The following is a 19842-nucleotide window of genomic DNA, read 5'->3' on the forward strand; positions in this document are numbered from 1 at the left end:
ATTATTTACTGATTAAGCTTCGGATATGTGGACTCCATAGGATAAATTAATGGAGAGCCGTATTAAATTGTGAATATTAAAATAAAACTTTAGTATTAAGTTTTTGTCATGATGGTAGTTTTTAACAAGCCCACATGCAGAACACAAGACAGGAGAGGTAGGATCAGTGTTAAATGATTTAATAAAGATCACACAATTATCAGTGAGAATCAGGATGGTCTGGTCCAGGGGCAAAAACAGGGACGGCAACAATGGTTCACTACGAGGAAAGAACAGAGTGGTGAGTTCAGGGGTCGTGGGAAGGAAGGAAATCTTTCTGGGAAAAAACAGGCTGGTCTTACTTGTTGCTGATGAACAGAGTCTTGGAGGGGAAACCGAGTATGTCCGGGGTCTCGGTTCTTGGTGGGTCCAGGAACAACGGAGGAGTGCGGTGGGCAGCGGACAGGTAGGCACGAGAGCAGCGGGGAGACGGAGGAGTGGTACGGCCGCCAGCCGTGGGGTCCAGGAGATAATTGCCAAAACAACGGAGAGGTAAGTCTGGGAACTCGGGCAACCTGTGGATACTTTCCACGGCGTCACGAGGATGGTTCAAAAGCCAGGAATTCAACCGGGATCTCATCAAAGGATCACCTAAAAGGCAACGGAGTAGATAAAGATAATTACTAGAATGTTCAAGACAACTAGAAACACAGAGACAGGCTCAGGGGGGCTCAGAGGTACCGTGACTGGCTAACACTCAGGCGACGCTGGACTGGCGGCCAACTCCTTAAGTCTGCGCCGCTGATGAGGATGATCACGAACAGCTGCGGATAATAATGCACCGCACTCCAGCCGGAACCTGTCGCCATCTGGTGGTAAAAGGTAATAAGGGTGCACAGGAACTCCCACCATGCAGCCAGAACCCCGGAACATAACAGTACCCCCCCCTCAACGGTCGCCACCTGGCGGCCTAGACGAACTGGAAGGCAACGAGGAACGATAGTCGGAGATAAGGGAAGGGTCCAGGATGGAAGAACCAGAGATCCAGGACCTGTCCTCCGGACCGTAGCCCTCCCAATCGACGAGGTACTGCCAGCCGCGACCTCGCCGACGGGAGTCCACGATCCGACGGACGGTGTATGCAGGATGGCCATCAATGTCACGGGGGGGTGGGGGGGGTGCGGCTGGAGGGCAGAGCGTGCTGGTCTGGACCGGTTTGATCTGGGACACATGGAAGGTGGGGTGGGAGCGGAGGGAGGCGGGCAGACGGAGACGGACAGCCGACGGACTGAGTACGGTTTCAATGGGGAAGGGACCAATGTATCGGGGAGAGAGCTTTCTGGAAATGGATTTGAGCGGAACGTCACGTGAAGAAAGCCAAACCTGTTGACCAGGGACGTATATGGGTGCTGGTCTCCTCTTCCGGTCAGCCAGGCGCTTATTTCTATCCGCAGTGTGGTTGAGGTTACTGATAACAGTGTTCCAGACCTTCCGACAACGGCGGATGTGATGACGGACTGAGGTGACCGAGATATCCTTTTCCTCTGAGGAAAGAAGAGGGGGTTGATAACCAATGGAAGCCTCGAACGGGGACATACCGGTAGCTGCCGAAATGTGGCTGTTGTGAGCGTACTCCACCCAAGGGAGGAATTGGGACCAGTCAGAGGGGTTGGTGGAGGTGAAGCAGCGGAGAGTGGTTTCCAGGTCCTGGTTGAGCCGTTCGGTTTGACCGTTGGTCTGGGGGTGAAAGCCGGAAGAGAGTGAGACAGATGCGTTGAGAGCCGAACAGAAACTTTTCCAAACCTGAGAGACGAACTGAGGACCTCGGTCAGAGAGGATGTCCTGTGGGATGCCATGGAGTCGGAAAACGTGTTTGATCAGAAGTTGAGCGGTTTGAAAAGCCGTGGGCAACTTACGGAGAGGAACGAAGTGGCAGGTCTTGGAGAAACGGTCGACGATGGAGAGGACGGCGGTCATGCCCTTGGAAGGAGGTAGGCCGGTAACAAAATCTATAGATATGTGAGACCATGGTCGTTTGGGGACGGGGAGAGGTTGCAGGAGACCAGATGGAGGTTGGTGAGAGGTCTTATTTCTGGAACAGGTGGTGCAGGCTTGGACATACTCACTGACATCCTTATGGACAGAAGGCCACCAAAACTTGCGGAGGACGAGTGCAATGGTACGGCTTATTCCGGGATGTGCAGAGAATTTTGAGGCATGGATCCAGTGGAGGAAACGGGCTCGGACAGAGACAGGAACATAGAGCTTGTTGGGAGGACAGGTGTCGGGTGCAGGTTCCGTCAACTGAGCTTGAGTAATGATGTCTTCGATCTCCCAGGTAACGGTGGCGACTGTACAACTGGGAGGAAGAATAGGGGCAGGGGCCTTCTCGGAATCATCAGACGAATACAGGCGGGAAAGTGCGTCAGGCTTGATGTTACGGGAACCAGGGCGATATGAGATGGAGAGATTGAATCGAGAGAAAAATAGCGACCAGCGTGACTGGCGTGGGTTGAGCCTCCGGGCAGACTGAAGGTAGGACAAGTTCTTGTGATCGGTCCAGACCAGCACCGGATGCTCCGCTCCCTCCAGCCAATGTCTCCATTCTTCCAGGGCTAATTTCACAGCCAGCAGCTCCCGATCCCCCACATCATAGTTTCTCTCTGGGGGTGATAATCTGCGGGAAAAAAAAGGCACATGGGTGAGTTTTATTGTCGCCAGGAGAGATCTGGGATAAGACCGCACCAACTCCGGTGTCCGAGGCGTCGACCTCGACAATGAACTGTCGGGACGGGTCTGGCTGAATCAGGATGGGAGCGTTGGCGAAGAGGGTCTTGAGGCGTGAGAACGCCGCTTCAGCCTCCGGAGTCCAACTAAAAGGGATCTTGGAAGAGGTTAGTGCAGTTAGTGGTAAAGCTGTCTGACTGTAGTTTCTGATAAAACGGCGGTAAAAGTTTGCAAATCCGAGGAAGCGTTGGAGCTGCTTGCGGGTTTCGGGTGCGGGCCATTGCAGTACTGCCTGGATCTTTTCCTCCGTAGGCCGTACCTGTCCGCCCCCTAACATGAAACCCAAGAAAGAAATTGACGGCTTGTGGAACTCACACTTCTCAGCTTTGACAAAGAGTTTGTTCTCGAGCAGTCTTTGGAGAACCATGCGAACGTGGCGTCTGTGTGTCTCTAGAGTCTGCGAATAAATGAGAATGTCATCCAGGTACACGAAAACAAAGATGTTCAGAAAGTCTCTTAAAACGTCGTTGACCAGGGCTTGAAAAAATGCAGGCGCATTGGATAAGCCAAAAGGCATCACGCAGTACTCAAAATGGCCAGTAGGTGTCTTAAACGCAGTCTTCCACTCGTCACCCTCGCGTATGCGCAGAAGATGGTAAGCGTTTCGCAGGTCGAGTTTGGAAAAAACTGTAGCACCGTGCACCGGTTCGAAGGCAGATGATAATAATGGCAGGGGATACTTATTCTTAACCGTAATATTGTTTAACCCTCTATAGTCTATGCAGGGCCTCAGAGACCCATCTTTCTTCCCCACAAAAAAAAAATCCAGCTCCCAGAGGGGAAGATGAGGTGCGGATTACACCGGCTGCCAAAGACTCCCTTATATATTTGTCCATAGTGTCTCTTTCAGGTCGAGAAATGTTGTATAAGCGACTGGTGGGTAACGGAGCCCCCGGCAGGAGGTCTATGGAACAATCATATGGGCGGTGAGGAGGGAGAGAAAGAGCCTTGGACTTACTGAACACCGGAGCGAGGTCGTGGTATGCAGAGGGGATTGTGGAGAGATCGACCGGGTCCGCCTCCTGAGGCTCAGCCGGCGGAGGACCTGGGGGAACAGCTGAGCGGAGACAAGATGAGTGACACGAAGCGGACCAGGACTCTAGGTGTTTTTCGGTCCAGTTTATTTGTGGGTTGTGAAGTTGTAACCAGTGGAACCCTAAAATTATGGGGGAATTGGCTGATGAGAATACAAAAAATGAAATAAACTCACTGTGGTTACCCGAAATGATGAGGTGGAGTGGTTTGGTTTTATGTGTGATGTGTGGCAGTGTTTTCCCATCTAATGCTGTGACTCGCAGTGGAACAGGTAGTGGTTCGGTCTCTATTTTCATCTGTTTCACCAGGGAGTCGTCGATCAAATCTTGTTCGCAACCAGAGTCGACCAGGGCGGATAAAGAAAATGACTGGGTCTGAATCAAAATGGTTGCGGGCAACAGTAAGCGAGGAGAGTCTTTTTCGCTGGGATGGTCCGCCAACCTCCTCGCTACTACGGGCGGACCGGGAGGTTTAAACGAACCGGACAGTTGGCCAAAAAATGACCCGGGGAACCACAATAAATGCAAAGGCGGGCTGAAATGCGCCGCTGGCGCTCCTCAGGAGTCAGGCGAGTCCGACCTAACTGCATGGGCTCGGGTTCCTGAAAGGCTCGGGGCGGAGAAACTGCCGAGGGAGAAGCGGAGCCACCGAGGTGTCTAAACGGTTGGCTCCTACGACCCCAATCTCTCCTTCGGGACCGGATTCTGTGATCCAGTCGGATGGTCTGGCTAATTAATTCCTCTAGGGTCCTAGGTTCTTCGAAAGTAGCCAGCTCATCCTTAATGTTTTCATTTAACGCGTTATAATATGCGCTCTTAAGCGCGGCTGGGTTCCAGCCTGTTGCTGCAGCCTTGATACGAAAATCAACGGAAAATTCTGCCACAGTTCTATTTCCTTGTTTAATATTCCACAACTCTCTGGAATTAAATGACTGGTCAGCATCTTGGCAAAACACCTGTCTGAACTCTTTTATGAATTCATCAAATGAACAGCCATAGCGTGCTGGATCTGGGAAACGAGCTTCGGCCCATAACAAAGCTTGTCCCGACAATGAGGACAGGACGTATGCTATCTTGGAGCTGTCGTAAGGGAAGCTCCTCGGGGAGTGATTAAACATTATTGAGCATTGAAGGAGAAAACCATTACATTTTCTCCGATCACCTGTGAATCTTTCGGGTGTAGGTGGACGGATCTCAGAAAACGTGGATTGGATCTCCGGAGCTGGGTTTGAAGCTGGAGCGGGATCTGGAGGAGAAGTTTGAGGGGCTGAACCTCGAAGGAATCGGGTTAATTCAGACAGTTGTTGGTTCGTTTCAGTTTGGGTTCTACTTAACTCTCTTAGTGCGTTTTCATGAGTTTGCAATGTAGATTGTTGTTCGGCTAAGGCTCTCCGGATTGCGTCTGCTGGGCTGATTTGTTGGCCTGAGTGTTCTGTCATGATGGTAGTTTTTAACAAGCCCACATGCAGAACACAAGACAGGAGAGGTAGGATCAGTGTTAAATGATTTAATAAAGATCACACAATTATCAGTGAGAATCAGGATGGTCTGGTCCAGGGGCAAAAACAGGGACGGCAACAATGGTTCACTACGAGGAAAGAACAGAGTGGTGAGTTCAGGGGTCGTGGGAAGGAAGGAAATCTTTCTGGGAAAAAACAGGCTGGTCTTACTTGTTGCTGATGAACAGAGTCTTGGAGGGGAAACCGAGTATGTCCGGGGTCTCGGTTCTTGGTGGGTCCAGGAACAACGGAGGAGTGCGGTGGGCAGCGGACAGGTAGGCACGAGAGCAGCGGGGAGACGGAGGAGTGGTACGGCCGCCAGCCGTGGGGTCCAGGAGATAATTGCCAAAACAACGGAGAGGTAAGTCTGGGAACTCGGGCAACCTGTGGATACTTTCCACGGCGTCACGAGGATGGTTCAAAAGCCAGGAATTCAACCGGGATCTCATCAAAGGATCACCTAAAAGGCAACGGAGTAGATAAAGATAATTACTAGAATGTTCAAGACAACTAGAAACACAGAGACAGGCTCAGGGGGGCTCAGAGGTACCGTGACTGGCTAACACTCAGGCGACGCTGGACTGGCGGCCAACTCCTTAAGTCTGCGCCGCTGATGAGGATGATCACGAACAGCTGCGGATAATAATGCACCGCACTCCAGCCGGAACCTGTCGCCATCTGGTGGTAAAAGGTAATAAGGGTGCACAGGAACTCCCACCATGCAGCCAGAACCCCGGAACATAACAGTTTTAACCCATATTTGTTAGTTCGTTTAAAACCGAAACCATTCGAAAAGGTCTAAAAGCATTTTACATTATTTTAAACTCCGTAAAACTTTGGAGAAAACTTTGAAATACCAGTTAAAAGTCCTGCACTCATGAGAGCCCCCTGCTGGCCTGGAGGCACTGCGCACGGTCTCCACGATTAATCCTTGCAGTGTCGCCATTGGCTACGAAGCAGGGTCAACTTTGATTGATTTCCTGTCCATCACAGGGCAACAAAGAGACACATAACCACGCAAACACAGAGTAATCTAGAGAAACACCACTCAACCTACAGTAAATCAACCTATAATCGTCATGTTTTTCTTTTCCTTTTCCTTTTTTTACTTTTGGGAGAAAGCCGGAGTACCCAAACAGAACCGTGCACCATCCTCTCTCTTCCCACCTCCCACCCTCCAAACTGATGTTCCTTACAAAATTCTACCTTTTTGTTTGTTCCTTGAAAAAAAAAAAAAAACAAGCAGACAAACTCCCCTCCTTTGCTTACAATGAGATGAACAGCTCAATGTTTGCTTGTGAAAACTCCTGATCAGAACTTCAAAAGGGTTGACGCTAAAAATCGTAATGCGTGTTTCAGCACCTTGGAGAGTTACGCAACCAGACGTCTCACCTGGCCTCTGCAGAGCAGGTGAGCTACTGACGGTTTTTTTTTTTACTGACGATGTGGTGATTAATTTGACGATTTGGTTTTGTAAAGGGAAGAGATTCATATTTTTTAACCCAATCAAGAGTTAAGCAGCAAGTCTAATCGCAAAGGCCTCAATCGGAGCCTGTCTCTGTCAATTTACACCTCCGAGACCAAGATGATCACCCAGCTTCACGCAGTGAATCTTGGATTTGGCTTTCAAATCTTTTGCATTTTCAAGATTATTTACTGATAAGATTCACAAGCACCGATTTCCCCCCCCCCCCCCCCCCCCCCCCCCCCCCCCCTCCTCACACACACACACACACACACACCCAGCCAGCAAAAAAAAGTAACTGCTGCGTATTTATTCATTCTATTTTTTTATTATTATTTTATCCATAAATAGCATTGTTCTATTAGTAGAGACTTTTGCTCACTGGTCAAGTACGTTCACGACCGCTCTTGTCCTCCCTCCCATTCCACCTTTACCACATATTTGCGTTTCGCTCCAGTCCCATATACGCGCCCCGCTGCGCGCAGCGTTCCGCCCCTAAGAGCACCCTTGGACAGGACGGATCTTCCTTTAAACCTGAGCTGCTGTGCCGCGATTCCCTGCGGGGAAGTCGGGCCCATTTAAGTGCATACCTCAACGCGGGGCAGCTGACGGGAAAATAAACACGTCGGTCTGCTTATAGGAGCAAAGACCTCCTGCTGGGACAACCTGCTGTGTTTCAGTGGCCTGATGTTTTTTAACCACCGCTGTTCCCTTCTGAGGCGTCTAAACCTGGCAGCTCATCGAGACTTTTGGCTGTTTTCTGTTTGTTTTGAATGGGAAAGAAGAAAAGGGGATGACACTTTCAACGTTAGGATATCTGGATCTCTATTTGGAAAATAGAAGCTCTGAGAGAGTCTGTATTGCCATGAATGAAGTGAAAACTCACATGTGTGTTAACTTAAAGAAAACCAAAACACAATGACTAATGAAGAATATTTTAGTTCATTTACATATGTAAATTTATTAAATGCACAATGTGTAAACCAATAAGTAAAAACAGAATTCTTTATATATTAAAATTATTTGTAAATATTTTAGTTATTTATTTCATAATTAGACCTTTATAATAATAATAATATGATAGCCAATAATAGGCCATTATTATTATTATTATTATTATTATTATTATTATTATTATTATTATTATTATTATTATTATTTCTTTTAGTATGCTATTTCAGTATCACTATGTCTTGTGAACCAGACCGTGCACCTGAACTGCAGACCAATCACCTTGTTTATAGAAGTTAGCCCCGCCCACTGACCTTACAGGGTGAAGCGAAAAGAAATTAATTCAGAATGTGCTACAAAGCGGGGATACGAAATAAGTAAATAAATACTGATTATTTATACATTCTTCTAAGATGCAGCCAGTAAATATTATAGTTAAATATTTCTACATTCCATTATGTACAATTTAGACAATGCTGAAATGTAGATAATTAAATAAATATCAAATGAATTTATTTCCTTTTGTTATTTAGAACTTATTTAGTAAACTAATTGTTTTGAACTGGGGCACTTTTGCTCCTAAATGTCATTTCAAAATATTTTGATATGATCAACAACTTCATTCATTAGAATTTAAAAAGTGAAATATGTAGTCTTATCACACATACTAATATACCTTAAGTCTTTACTTCTGGTTAATTTTGATAATTGCATCTTGAAGCTTATTAAAACACATAACACAATTCAGTTTATAACAAAACCAGAATACTACATAAGGCCAAGAAAGCAAACAGATTTTGTTATAAGGTAAAGGTCTGTTTTCAAGTAAATTACTGGAAAGCTTAGTGGAAGGAAAATGTGTCCAAAGGCGATAGGGACAACTGCAGCCTTGAAACGAATGTGAATCCAAGTCCATTCAAGAGATTCGGGAAGATTCACAGGGCATACGCTGCACTTTTATAGCATTTCATGCTTCCCTTTGTATGGAGATACAGATTTCCTTTTCCAGCAGCAATCGCCAGCAATGTGCTCACAAAAGTGTACGTGCTTTAATGACAATGGTACCAGTGTGCTTCATTACAGCAAAATGGCCTCTCCTAAACCCCATAAAGAATCTGTGGGATATGGTGAAGAGGAAGATGAGAGAAGCCAGACCCAACAACGCAGACCTGCTAAAGGCTGCTGCTAAAGCAACCTGTGGATGAAAAATGAACAATATGGATGGGTGGGGGCCTTCTAACTCAAAGGAATTCCACTTATTTTGTTAGCTTTGTGCAACACTGAAAGAAAAAAAGAAGAAGAAATGATCTCCACATAGCTAGTGTTTGCACAAGATGCATGCTTTAATAACGTTGCCCCACCACATCCTCCCACTTCTGTGTGGAGAAGCTTTCGTGTTTTAAGGAGTTTTCCCTAAGTCTCCTTGTGCCGCAGTATTATATTACACCCCTCCTCTCCCAATCAGAGAGTCCTCCCCAAAATCCTCCTGCCCTCTCCTCGCTATAAGAGCCTGGGGTCGTCCCGGCCTGGCAGATACCTCTCCCTCTTTGTGGCGCACCACATTTTATAATTCAGATCTAAAACCATTGCAGGCCAAACGCCTTAATATAACTGTCCTGTTTGTTGATATTTGTGACAGTTACTTGGGTCAGGGGTCAAAACTGTACCATATCCGAAAAAGGAATAATACTAAAAAAAAAAAAAAGTCCGTCTGAAAAGACGATGCGGGAAGACGACTCCTCCCCGATGGACAGCGCTGGGAACAGCGAGGAGGAGAGTGACCGTCAGTTGCCACGGAGAGGGGCGAGAAAGCGGCGGGCAGCGCGCCGGAGCACGGACGAGGAAGAGGATGAGGAGGGAGGCGTAGAGAGCTCCATCCGTGGCAAGAAAAAGTGCAGGAAGATCTGCGACGACGGAGGAAGCGGCGGCAGCGAGGCCAGTAGCAGCAGCCCCGCGCGCTCCTTCGACGACCTGCAGACGCAGCGTGTGATGGCCAACATCCGCGAGCGACAACGGACGCAGTCGTTGAACGAAGCGTTCACGTCGTTACGTAAAATTATCCCCACCCTCCCGTCTGACAAGCTCAGCAAGATCCAGACGCTGAAGCTGGCGGCCCGCTATATTGACTTTCTGTGCCAGGTTCTCCAGAGTGACGAGCTGGACGCGCGAGGGACCAACTGCAGCTACGTGGCGCACGAGCGCTTGAGCTACGCATTCTCAGTTTGGAGGATGGGGGGCGCATGGTCCTTGTCGACCACTTCCCACTAACTGGACCTGGGATGTCTGTGATGAGGCATCAGGGTAAGCTGGGACACTTTAGCATTCCATACTGCTGGGTCACAATGTGTCAAATGGAACCTGGGGTTATTTCCAGTCCGATGTCTGTATGGCACCTACTTAAACACTTATGGGGTTGCATAACGTCGAAGTCTGCGAAACGGCCAACTGACAGCTAGTGCTGAAGCCTCATTTGAACAACAAAATACGATATTACGTACATATTATTGAAAACCAGTGAAAATAAATGTATATTTATCTGGAAAAAGGCTTTAGAGACTTATTGCTAAACTATATGCAAATCTTACATAATGTCATCTGTTCAATTTATTTGAATGCATCACATACCAGGTTTTATAGTTTAATGACTACTGAAAATCTTGGATCAGTTAGTGCAAAGCATTGCCCTTCCAATAATGTTTTGCAAAGACCTTATTGCAAATGTCCATTTGCTGACATGGATTATCAGTGCAATAAGTGCAAGTCACTTTTAAAAAAAGACAATGCAGAGCTTTTCTCAGTAAAAAAAAAAACTAAATTTTATCCCTAAAGCATTCTATATCAATAAATATACCAATAAAATCTTTAGCAATACGTCACTCACCAGGTTTCATTCTTTAAAGACTGAACAGAAACCACCTTTGGCTTAAAATCTCAAGATGTCATCCACGTACCATGTAAAATCAATGTTTGATTACAGATATTTTGTTTTCCTGATACACAATTTATACTTCTTTCTTTTACAGACTGAAGAACGAGTGACTCAGGCCGGAGACAGCCAAGGCCCAGGATCTGTTGCTTTGCTTCAGGCCTCTGAGGAAAGCAGCCCCTTTTACTTTTCCCTTTGCGTGGATTGTAATGTTTGCAAGGGGAGCACTTGGACTGCCAGGACGGATATGAAGAAAGAGAGAGACCACTGCGACTATGAATGTTGTAAAAACAAAACAAGCCCCTGACGAACTGCTCTGTTTTGAAACATGAGAGAAAAAAAAAAATGACTCCACATTCCGTGACAGTTTTTTAAGAAAAAAAATGAAGTATTTTGTATTTATTTTTGTACGCAGGTATGAAATTCCTTTTATCCCCTTTCTCCAATAAAGCTTATTTATTTTCAGGTTATCAAACAGTGTTGAATGGATAACCCATTTTTTCCCCTGTTGTAAATATTTGATGACACGTTAAATAAAGATAATAATAGGCAATCTTTCATCTCTTTTGGCTGTCTTGTTAGTTCGTTCAAGCGTTTGTGAGCCTAAATAAACTGAACAATGGCAGGGCTTTCACTTCAAGGTCTTCTGGAATGGTTTTAAGGTTTATGTCAACATTATTTTCATTGGTTGTTGATGAAACCCAAGGGAACTAAAGCAGAGTGGAGGGGGCAAAAGAAAACATCTCACACTGCTGGCATATTCAGCAGTGATTTCATGAGCTCGGGGATCTGGGAAAGCCATAATTATCTAGTGGTCTGTTTGAACGTGGTGAATTCAGAACCGTGGAAGGCATACATGATATTCCCAGATGTCCTCCAAGCCAGCATTGGGGGAGGTAGCTGCAGGTGCTACAGCAGCTAGCTCTCAAGAATTTTGCCCCCCAAAAAAAAACATGCTCTGGTTAATAAAACAAATTGAAAATGTCTTTGTAAATGTATTTATGAGCAATTTCCACTAAAATAAACTAGAATTTAACAGCCTATAAAGAATGGGGTAGAATCTTTAAAAATGAGATGGTAAAACAGTTTGCAGAGGTGTTATAAAATCTTTGTAATCCTTCATGGAATTTTATAAAATTTTGTTGAATTAAGACAAACTACAGCACAAAATGGGGTAAATGTAATGATTCTCATAAAAAAAAATCAGCTGCTCATGTAGCAAGTATATGAAACTGTAAGATATATATATATATATCTATATCTATATATATAGATATAGATATATATATATATATATCTATATCTATATATATATAGATATAGATATATATATATATATATATATATATATCTATATCTATATATATATACATCCAACAAGAAAAGGTTTTAAAAAGTACATATTGTATTTAGGTTGTATTTACAGTTTTGGATCCTTTGACTTTTCCCCAAAAGAATCCTCAAGGTAGTTACTTCACATAAAAACTTCAAGTAGGATTAGGCAAGAGGGCTACAGTAACACTGATGTGAATGCTGTGAAAATCTACTTCTCTACATAGTTGTTAGGAGATGATTATCGAAGCGTTATTGTGTTTTTGCGCCACAGCTTGCTTGCAGAAGGTAAAGCCATCAGCTCTGACCCTGAAGCCCCCGCTGACCGATAGGGGGGAATCGATTCCCACCCTTAGATTACCGTGGCTGTGTTATCTTAAACTTGAGGCTGTTGCTCTGACACAGAGGAATGTCACCTCTAAGGCTTCCAAACACGCACACAAACACATACAGGTTATAAACACAAAGAGGGAGATTTCTCACGCCTATGAAATGGGGAAATACATTCCACGTCGAGAAGGAGAGACAGCAAAAAGAGGGGGTCCGGCAACCCGGCTCCTGCCCTCTTTGATGTTTGAAAGTAATGGCTTGACCGCTTGTTATCAGTGTGAAGGCATCTGGCTCTCCAGTTTTAAGTGTGCTATGATTTATATACTCTTTGATGACTGACACAAACTCACGCACACTCTCTCCCACTCATTAATCACTGCTTTATATCGCCTCACGTTTGGATTTGCAGTCCCTAAACTGATTCAAACCAAAGGCACAGGCCTCTGTGTGTGACACACTGGCCGAAAGATGAATTACACTCTAAAAACAGGCCTGGGTTCAAGTGTGTTTGGCTGTTTAAACACTCCAGCAGAAGTCTACCTGTCTCTCTTTGCTTTTACCAGTGCCGCTTCTCTCCAGTGTCTCTGTAAAAGTCCCCATCATGGAACAACAAGCCCTGGTTTACATTAACCCTCAACACCACAAAACAACCAAGGGGGGAAGGAAGTCAGATTGAGACGGACAGAGGGAGAAACAGAGTTGATTTGGAAGTCTGGTTTCCATTAGAGCTAATTATCTGTGTTTCATCTCAACCTAAAGAGTTAGTGTGTGCATATACATGAACATGTTTATGTGTGTACTGCATATAGTTTTCACATACAGCTGAAGCAGAGGTACTCGTGCGTCCAGCCAGTCTTTGGGGCACATTGCTTAACTCCTCTATTAATGTGAGTAGCTGTGGAATAAATCGGTGAAAAATGGTTGGAAGAGCACAGAATGTCTTTGCTTCAGAGCCAGAAGTTCAAATTCATTACTGATCATTTCCAAAGTCTTTATCTTGAAATTTTGTATGAACGTTTTTGAATAACGATGTTTATTTTTACATTTACTTGCCTCATGTAATGTGACTTGGAACAGTGCCCTGCAAAGGTGTACATACCAGTGATAACTGTGGAGGAGCCAGAGAGATCCACTGTTCAGATGGGATGTGCAATCAGCAAATCTGACCTTCATAGAGCGGGAAGAAGGAAGCCATAAAAAGCCAGGTTTACCGATTGCCAGAAATTGCAGATGTGAAGACAGTGCCGCTGATAGATGTGACCAAAGCTGAACCATTTCCGCTCAAACCACTATTTGTGGAAAAAAAAAAAAAACCCTGGACATACCATCTGAACAGTGACACAGTGGTGGCAGCATCACAATGTGGCAGCAGTCAGAACTGCATTTGGATTAGGGAAACTTTGCAAATAACCCAAAGTAAATTGTAGTGTTCCTGTGACCCTTACGAACCAAGACATGTCAATGGATATTCATAGACACTTTCACACTAGTCCCATTCAATAAATAAGAATATTATTGAGAAGTTAATTTATTTCAGAAACTTTATCACTAAGTGAAACATAGTGATAGATAATTACAGACAAACTGGTGTTTTAAAGCCTCTATTTCTGTTAATTATGGTAATTTTCTGCGAGCAGTTAATGAAAACATGACATTTAAAACCAATAAAAAATGTGTTTTTTTTTAATACAGAAACATAGCCTCAATGAAAAGTATGTTTAAAATGTTCAAAGCATACTTTTCATCTGACAAATGAGCCTCATTGGAATGAATATTCTAATTGATTGAATATGACTAGAGTTAAAGTCAGAATTACTGATAGTCTGGGGTTATAGTGATTTAGTAGTGTTGTTGCAAAAGCATGAGTGGGAGTGAGGAAAAAACAACTTGGCTGCTGAAATTATTATTGAGCAAAACTACCATGGGGCTAGAGGTCCATACCACCCAAGTGTGATGATGGATTGAGGATTTTCATAACTGTCAAAAGCAGCAAAGGGGAAAAAAATACTAAGAATACCTCTACTTCTTTCTGTGAAGAATAGCAGCATCCAGGTTAAAGGACCTGATTAAAGGACAAGTGGGAAGTGTCACTCTAGAAAAGCACATTTTACAACGCACTATCCCGGTAAAGGTCTGTGTTAAAACAATGCCAGAATGGAAAAACTATAGCAATGATATTACTCAAGCAACTGTCATCCAACAAGGGTCATAAAATCATTTCTAAAGAATTTAAAGCTATTTCGCTGCGAGAATGCTTAGACATCAGTGTAAAACATTAAAGACAATTGCCAAGCTTGAAGCTTTCCAGTCTTCACAAGAAAATATCAATACAAGGTCCTCAAAGATACTGGAATGAAGGACAGAGTTCATTCTGACTCTACAGAACTCAATCAGCAGGTTAAATGGCAGGCTGCTTGTTGGTGCCAATAGCACCCATCAGTCTTGACACTAGATATGACTGGCGTGGAAGGTATTCATGCCACAACATCATAAGTATGCAACTCTGCATCACCATTGGAAACAACAAAACCTCAGTGTCCTTTCGACAGGTTGGATGAAACTACATCATGCGGTGCTCGGTGAAAACAAAATGCTGTCCCTGGCAGAAACAGATGGTCTCCACTATCTGTCAAGCACGTTGGGGAAGGGATAGTTTTGGGCTTGTTTTGCATATACAGTACTGGATCTTGTGGTTATAAAGTTGACCATAAAATCCTCTATCAACCACAGAACTATGAAATCAAATATCAGGCCACCAATCCTGACTTTTCTTGCTGTGTCTTTATGACACAGCAACAAGTCCACACCAGAATGACTGGCAGGAAGTAAGGCTTGACCAAGTCAAAGTCCAGATCTCAATCTAACTAAAACACTGCTGTGGAAATTGTCTCCAAAAGGCGCGGCAGTCTGAACCATCAAGTAAAGCATCAAGTTGTTGTTGCTGCAAGCTACTAAAAATGGGGCGTACTTTCTTTTTCCTAACTCTAAGTAAATTATTTCTAAATTGCCTAAATCGCCAATCAACACAATTGTCAAACAAGCAGTGCCAGAGACTGATCTGTGGTAATAATTCATCAATGAATTTTTTTTGCCTGAGGTTTAAAATTTAGTTTTTGGGGTTTTTTTGTAATTAACAATTCCATAATTTTTTTCTCAGTGTAACTTGTTTAAATTTGTTTTTGCAACCTATTTGTAATTAAGACCAAAATGCATCTAAAAATGGTCAGAATGAATAATGGGGCTATTGCCGACAGAGGAAGTGAGGGTAACCTCCCAGTTGGCCCAGCTGTCTATCAATCGGAGGAGTAGCAGCTCACACACATACCCTAAGGTCGGTGCCAACAGCACCCATCAGTCTTGACCTGTGACCTTTCAAACTCCCCTGCATGGAATGAAGTGACCCCCAGCTGGACCACAAGCCTTTATGCTCACTCCCAGAAAATTCACACTCAGTCTGCTGAAACTCAACAATCCACAGGCAAAGCGTCAGGAGAACAGACAAAACTGGCAAGGACGATGGAAAGGACCGGGCCAGCGAAGCGATGAGAAAAAGAAGAGAATCTAAGAAAGATGGGAACAAACTCATAAGAATCCTTTGAGCTTCTCCTGCCCACGGCTGTTTATCTTGCAGATTGAGTTAAACAGAAGACCTTTATGACTCTCCACATACCAGACAATATCGCAGCAGCCTCGCTTTACAAACATAAACATGGAGCGCTCTATCAAAGACCAGCACGGCTCAATCAAACACATGGGCTCTTTCTCCTAACTTAATTTACTGCTCCCCTCACAAAGTGCCCTTATTGAATTTAAGCTTTCAGAACGTTTAATTTCGGGACCTTTTAGGAGGTCTGTTGATTAAGGTTAAAGAGGTTTTTCTGTGTTTATCTTGTAAAACCACAGTGGCTTCTTATCATGGACAGATCTACAGACTATTGCTATGAAAAAGACCTCAGGTCACACACAGAATGACATCTGAGAGAGGACATTGTTCGCCTCAACGTAGGCTGTAGGATAGGGTGAGGAATGTGTGGGGAAATTCATGCTTCCTCGTGTGAAAGATTGCTAAGAGCAGCTTTGATTCGTCTGATACAGGCTCTCACACACACACGTACAGTTGCATCATTCTGGGATTATATAAGTGTTTTCGAGCCTCTCTCTGTTGAAAGCAATAAGAAGAGCGCAGCCATAGTTTATTGGCGTTTCGGGGGCCCCTGTCATGCGTGAGTATGCACAAACACACACATCAGGGCGGAGAGAGGGACGTCTTGGCAGCAGAGAGACTCCAGCCTTGGTGTTGGTCCAAGGGGAGCTGAGCTGGAAGAGAAAATAGACATTAAAAATGTACAGTCTTCACTCTGGTGTTAAATGTGGGGTGGTCTCTTTCTCTCTCTCTTTCTCTCTCTCTCCTTTTCCGTCTCCACCTTCTTTCCCTCTATCTCCTTGCTCCCTCTCTCATTACTTTGAGGTGGTCTTTCTACCTCTCCCTTGATCTAGCGTTCCCATCTTAAATCAACCCCCTTTCTCTGTCTTCTCTCATTTTATCACATAATCTTCCAAGCTCACTTCCTTCTCTGCTTCAAACTCCATTTTTTTCCCCTTCTTTAGCTTTTCCAAAATGCTCTTTGTGTCTTTTACTTACCTTGCGCCGCTCTTGAAAAGTTTGTGCAAGCACACATAACAGGGGGAAAACCACAGCGAGACAAAGAGAACGATGTCGGGACTGTAAGAAAACAAAGTCTTGCTGATGCGGTGGTAATTGCCAGGCAGCATTTTTCTAGCCAGTTGTGCTCTGAATCAGTGTGTGGGTGTTTTCTTTTTTCTTTTTTTCTTGGTTTTCTTTTTGACTTTGCAAAAGGTTTAATATTAGAACATGATATGTGCTGCTCTGGCTGGTGTTTTTCTGTCTGCGTGGCTCTCTAAAGGTGTTGGTTGTGTGATTTTATAGGGCCGGTGTTTGGTGTCATTTGAACCTTTCGTGTGTTTTTTCAGCTCTTGTAAAACTGGCCTAAATGCCCCATAATTCTCCTCTCCCTCTGGGTGCCTGGTTAAGATTAGTGCCAACTTCCCAAGTTTCTCATACAAACATGCACACACACTTGCACACATGTAAACAGTGATTTGAGCCGTTGTCTTGGCATTCTTACAGCAAATGTAAAGTAGAACTGCCTTGTAAAAAAAAAAAAAAAAAAGGCAAAAGGTCCTGGGACCAAAAGTACATATTGTAAAAAAAAAAAGATGCGTGGTAGAAACAGGAAACTCTTTCAAAACCAAAGTTCAGACAGAGCCTGGATTATGAACTTTTGTTGATAACAGAGTAAATGGTCCTTTTGGTCTTTGGTTCCAAGCACACATCATTCATTTTGCGTAAGAAAAAGAAACTCGACTCCTTACAATATTTATACATCCATGCAAAAGTATCTAGAACTTTTTGACAATTTGACACTTTACAACAGAAAACCTTTTCTTTTTTTATAGGTCTTAAGGTTAGAGAAAATTAGAATATTGGCAAAAATTGATATACTGTAGACATAGAAAATTGAGTGGAAGAAAAAAAAACAATTTATTTGGAAATAAATAGTATTGAGTCTGCAGGAAGACTATAGAAGCACAGAATCCACATTGCATGATGTTCAGTATGATGTGTCCACAGTCAGTGATGACTTGGGGTGTCATGTTATCTGCTAGTCCTTGTCCACTGTATTTTCTGAAGTCCACATACAACACAGCCATCTACCAGGAACATTTGCTTCCTTCAATCTTTGATGATCTGAGCAGATGAGACATACATGTTGCAATCCTGTTATTATTTAACAAGAAAGTTTATTCTTCCTCTGTGGGCCCATAAACCTACTCTATGCCACTAAAGCTACAGGAGCACCCCTAGCGGCTGGACATGGAATAGCGCAGAAAACCTGACATAAAACTATAGGACTCATTAAGCAGGAAAAATAATGTTAGGGTGCCTATTTTCTCTCTTTGTACTTTTTCGATGGTTTAATTTGCTTCTAACTTAACTTGTTTTCCACTCTTCTAGATATTTTGTTGATAAGCTTCATGGACATACTGATTTCATTTTCCAGCAGGACTTGGCACTTCTCCACACTGCCGAAGGTACCAAAAATCTGCTTGATACAGTGATGCCAAGGAAGGCCCAACAAAGTATTGAGTATAGAAATATATAGTCAAATTATCTGAAGCACTGAATTATGGGTTTTGTCTGTAAGCTATAATACTTAAAATTACAAAACATAAAGGCTTGGGAATGTGTGCCCTAATGGATGAATGTAGTATGGCAGTGGTTCACAAAGTGTGGGGCGCGTCCCCTAGGGGAGGCACAGTGCCATTGCAGGGGAGACGCGGGAAGCGGTATGGATGAATGAAAAAAAAAATCAGTTACACAAAAGTGTTTCACTGTAAAGATGGTTTGTAGTTTGTTTTGTTGCTACCTGAAGTGTGAAATTAACTTCAGTGGAGTTTGAAAACAAAATATGTGTATAGGTTTATGTCTGGTTTAACGGTAGGTGTGCCCAGTTGATTTTTTTTTTTTCATTTTTGGGGGGGATTTTATTGTAATGGGGGCCCAGAAAATCTTTGGGAACCATTGTGATATGGGGTCCTCAGGACTTGGTAAAGTGCTATACAAGTACAGAGTATTTACAATGCTTTTCCAGCTATTATTTAAACCTTCAAATGTTTGTAAGCCTTTTTTTTTTATTTATTTAAAGTTCACACATGCATTCCGACTTCTTCAGAACCCAGATTGTATGTCTGCAAGTGTTTGTTTCTTTCTAAACAGCCTCCAGGAGTGATGGCATAATAAAAAAGGCAGGCGCCAGGATTACATCAAGCCAAGAGAGTGTGCAGTGTGTGTACTTGTTATAAAGGGGGAGAGGGAGAGAGAGAGAGAGCGAGCGAGAGAAAACATGCATCCAAGAGAGTTATAAATAGTGGATCATCTGGAGTACATTAGAGGTACAGTTTTTTAAGTGAACAGGTCCGCTACCTGCAGCCACAGAAACCTCAGAACAGACACCACAGAGCCCCAAGCTGGACACACACACACACAGATGCACACCCCCACCCCCACACACACACGCACACACACCCCAACACACACACCCCCACACGCACACACACGCAGACACAAAGCAATGTTCAAGAAATAAAGCATTACAAATCAAAGCAAAGCACAAAACATATGTGGATTAAAATCAGAGGAGGGAAGCTTTACTCAACATCAAAACTTCAGAACTTCATGGTTGACTTTGAAAAGATGGGAAAGCATAATGACTGAGCCAGATTCTTCCTGAACCCACACACATGATCCACACCTGCACAAATTAATGCATGAACCCCCTTTCTTTCCTCAGAAAAGTAGAAGTGCATAAATTATGTCATTCAACTTTTATGACACAGAGAACGCATGAAAGGATCCTTTAAAAGTCTCTGGCATCATTATTTTCATCTATAATGCCCCTCATGTATAGTTATTTAGTTGTTTATTTACTGTCAATACATGTTTTCAGAAATCTTTAC

At 43.8% G+C, this 19842-nt stretch overlaps 1 protein-coding gene and 2 long non-coding RNA genes across 3 annotated transcripts; 1 reads left to right on the forward strand and 2 right to left on the reverse strand.

The window, feature by feature from the left end:
• Positions 1–163: 163 nt before the first annotated feature.
• On the reverse strand, positions 164–1120 carry LOC116730707 (uncharacterized). Its single transcript, XR_004341393.1, has 3 exons — positions 721–1120; positions 342–630; positions 164–259 (listed from the first exon to the last, which is right to left on the reverse strand). It is a non-coding gene; the product is annotated as an uncharacterized LOC116730707 (long non-coding RNA).
• A 4172-nt stretch (positions 1121–5292) lies between these two features.
• Positions 5293–6378, reverse strand: LOC116730776 (uncharacterized). The gene is made up of 3 exons (XR_004341410.1): positions 5850–6378; positions 5471–5759; positions 5293–5388 (listed from the first exon to the last, which is right to left on the reverse strand). It is a non-coding gene; the product is annotated as an uncharacterized LOC116730776 (long non-coding RNA).
• Positions 6379–8711: 2333 nt separating this feature from the next.
• On the forward strand, positions 8712–11201 carry LOC116730521 (twist-related protein-like). The gene is made up of 2 exons (XM_032579818.1): positions 8712–10016; positions 10739–11201. The coding sequence occupies exon 1, from the start codon at positions 9438–9440 to the stop codon at positions 9981–9983; it is 546 nt and encodes a 181-aa protein (XP_032435709.1). The 5' UTR covers positions 8712–9437; the 3' UTR covers positions 9984–10016; positions 10739–11201.
• The last annotated feature ends 8641 nt before the right edge of the window (positions 11202–19842 follow it).

The sequence above is a fragment of the Xiphophorus hellerii genome, chromosome 13 (genome assembly GCF_003331165.1).
Source record: "Xiphophorus hellerii strain 12219 chromosome 13, Xiphophorus_hellerii-4.1, whole genome shotgun sequence".
NCBI classification, from domain to species: Eukaryota; Metazoa; Chordata; class Actinopteri; order Cyprinodontiformes; family Poeciliidae; genus Xiphophorus; species Xiphophorus hellerii.

Coding starts and splice junctions, on each gene's coding strand:
- LOC116730521 (XM_032579818.1), top strand. CDS start 9,438: ATGCGGGAAGACGACTCCTCCCCGATGGACAGCGCTGGGAACAGCGAG.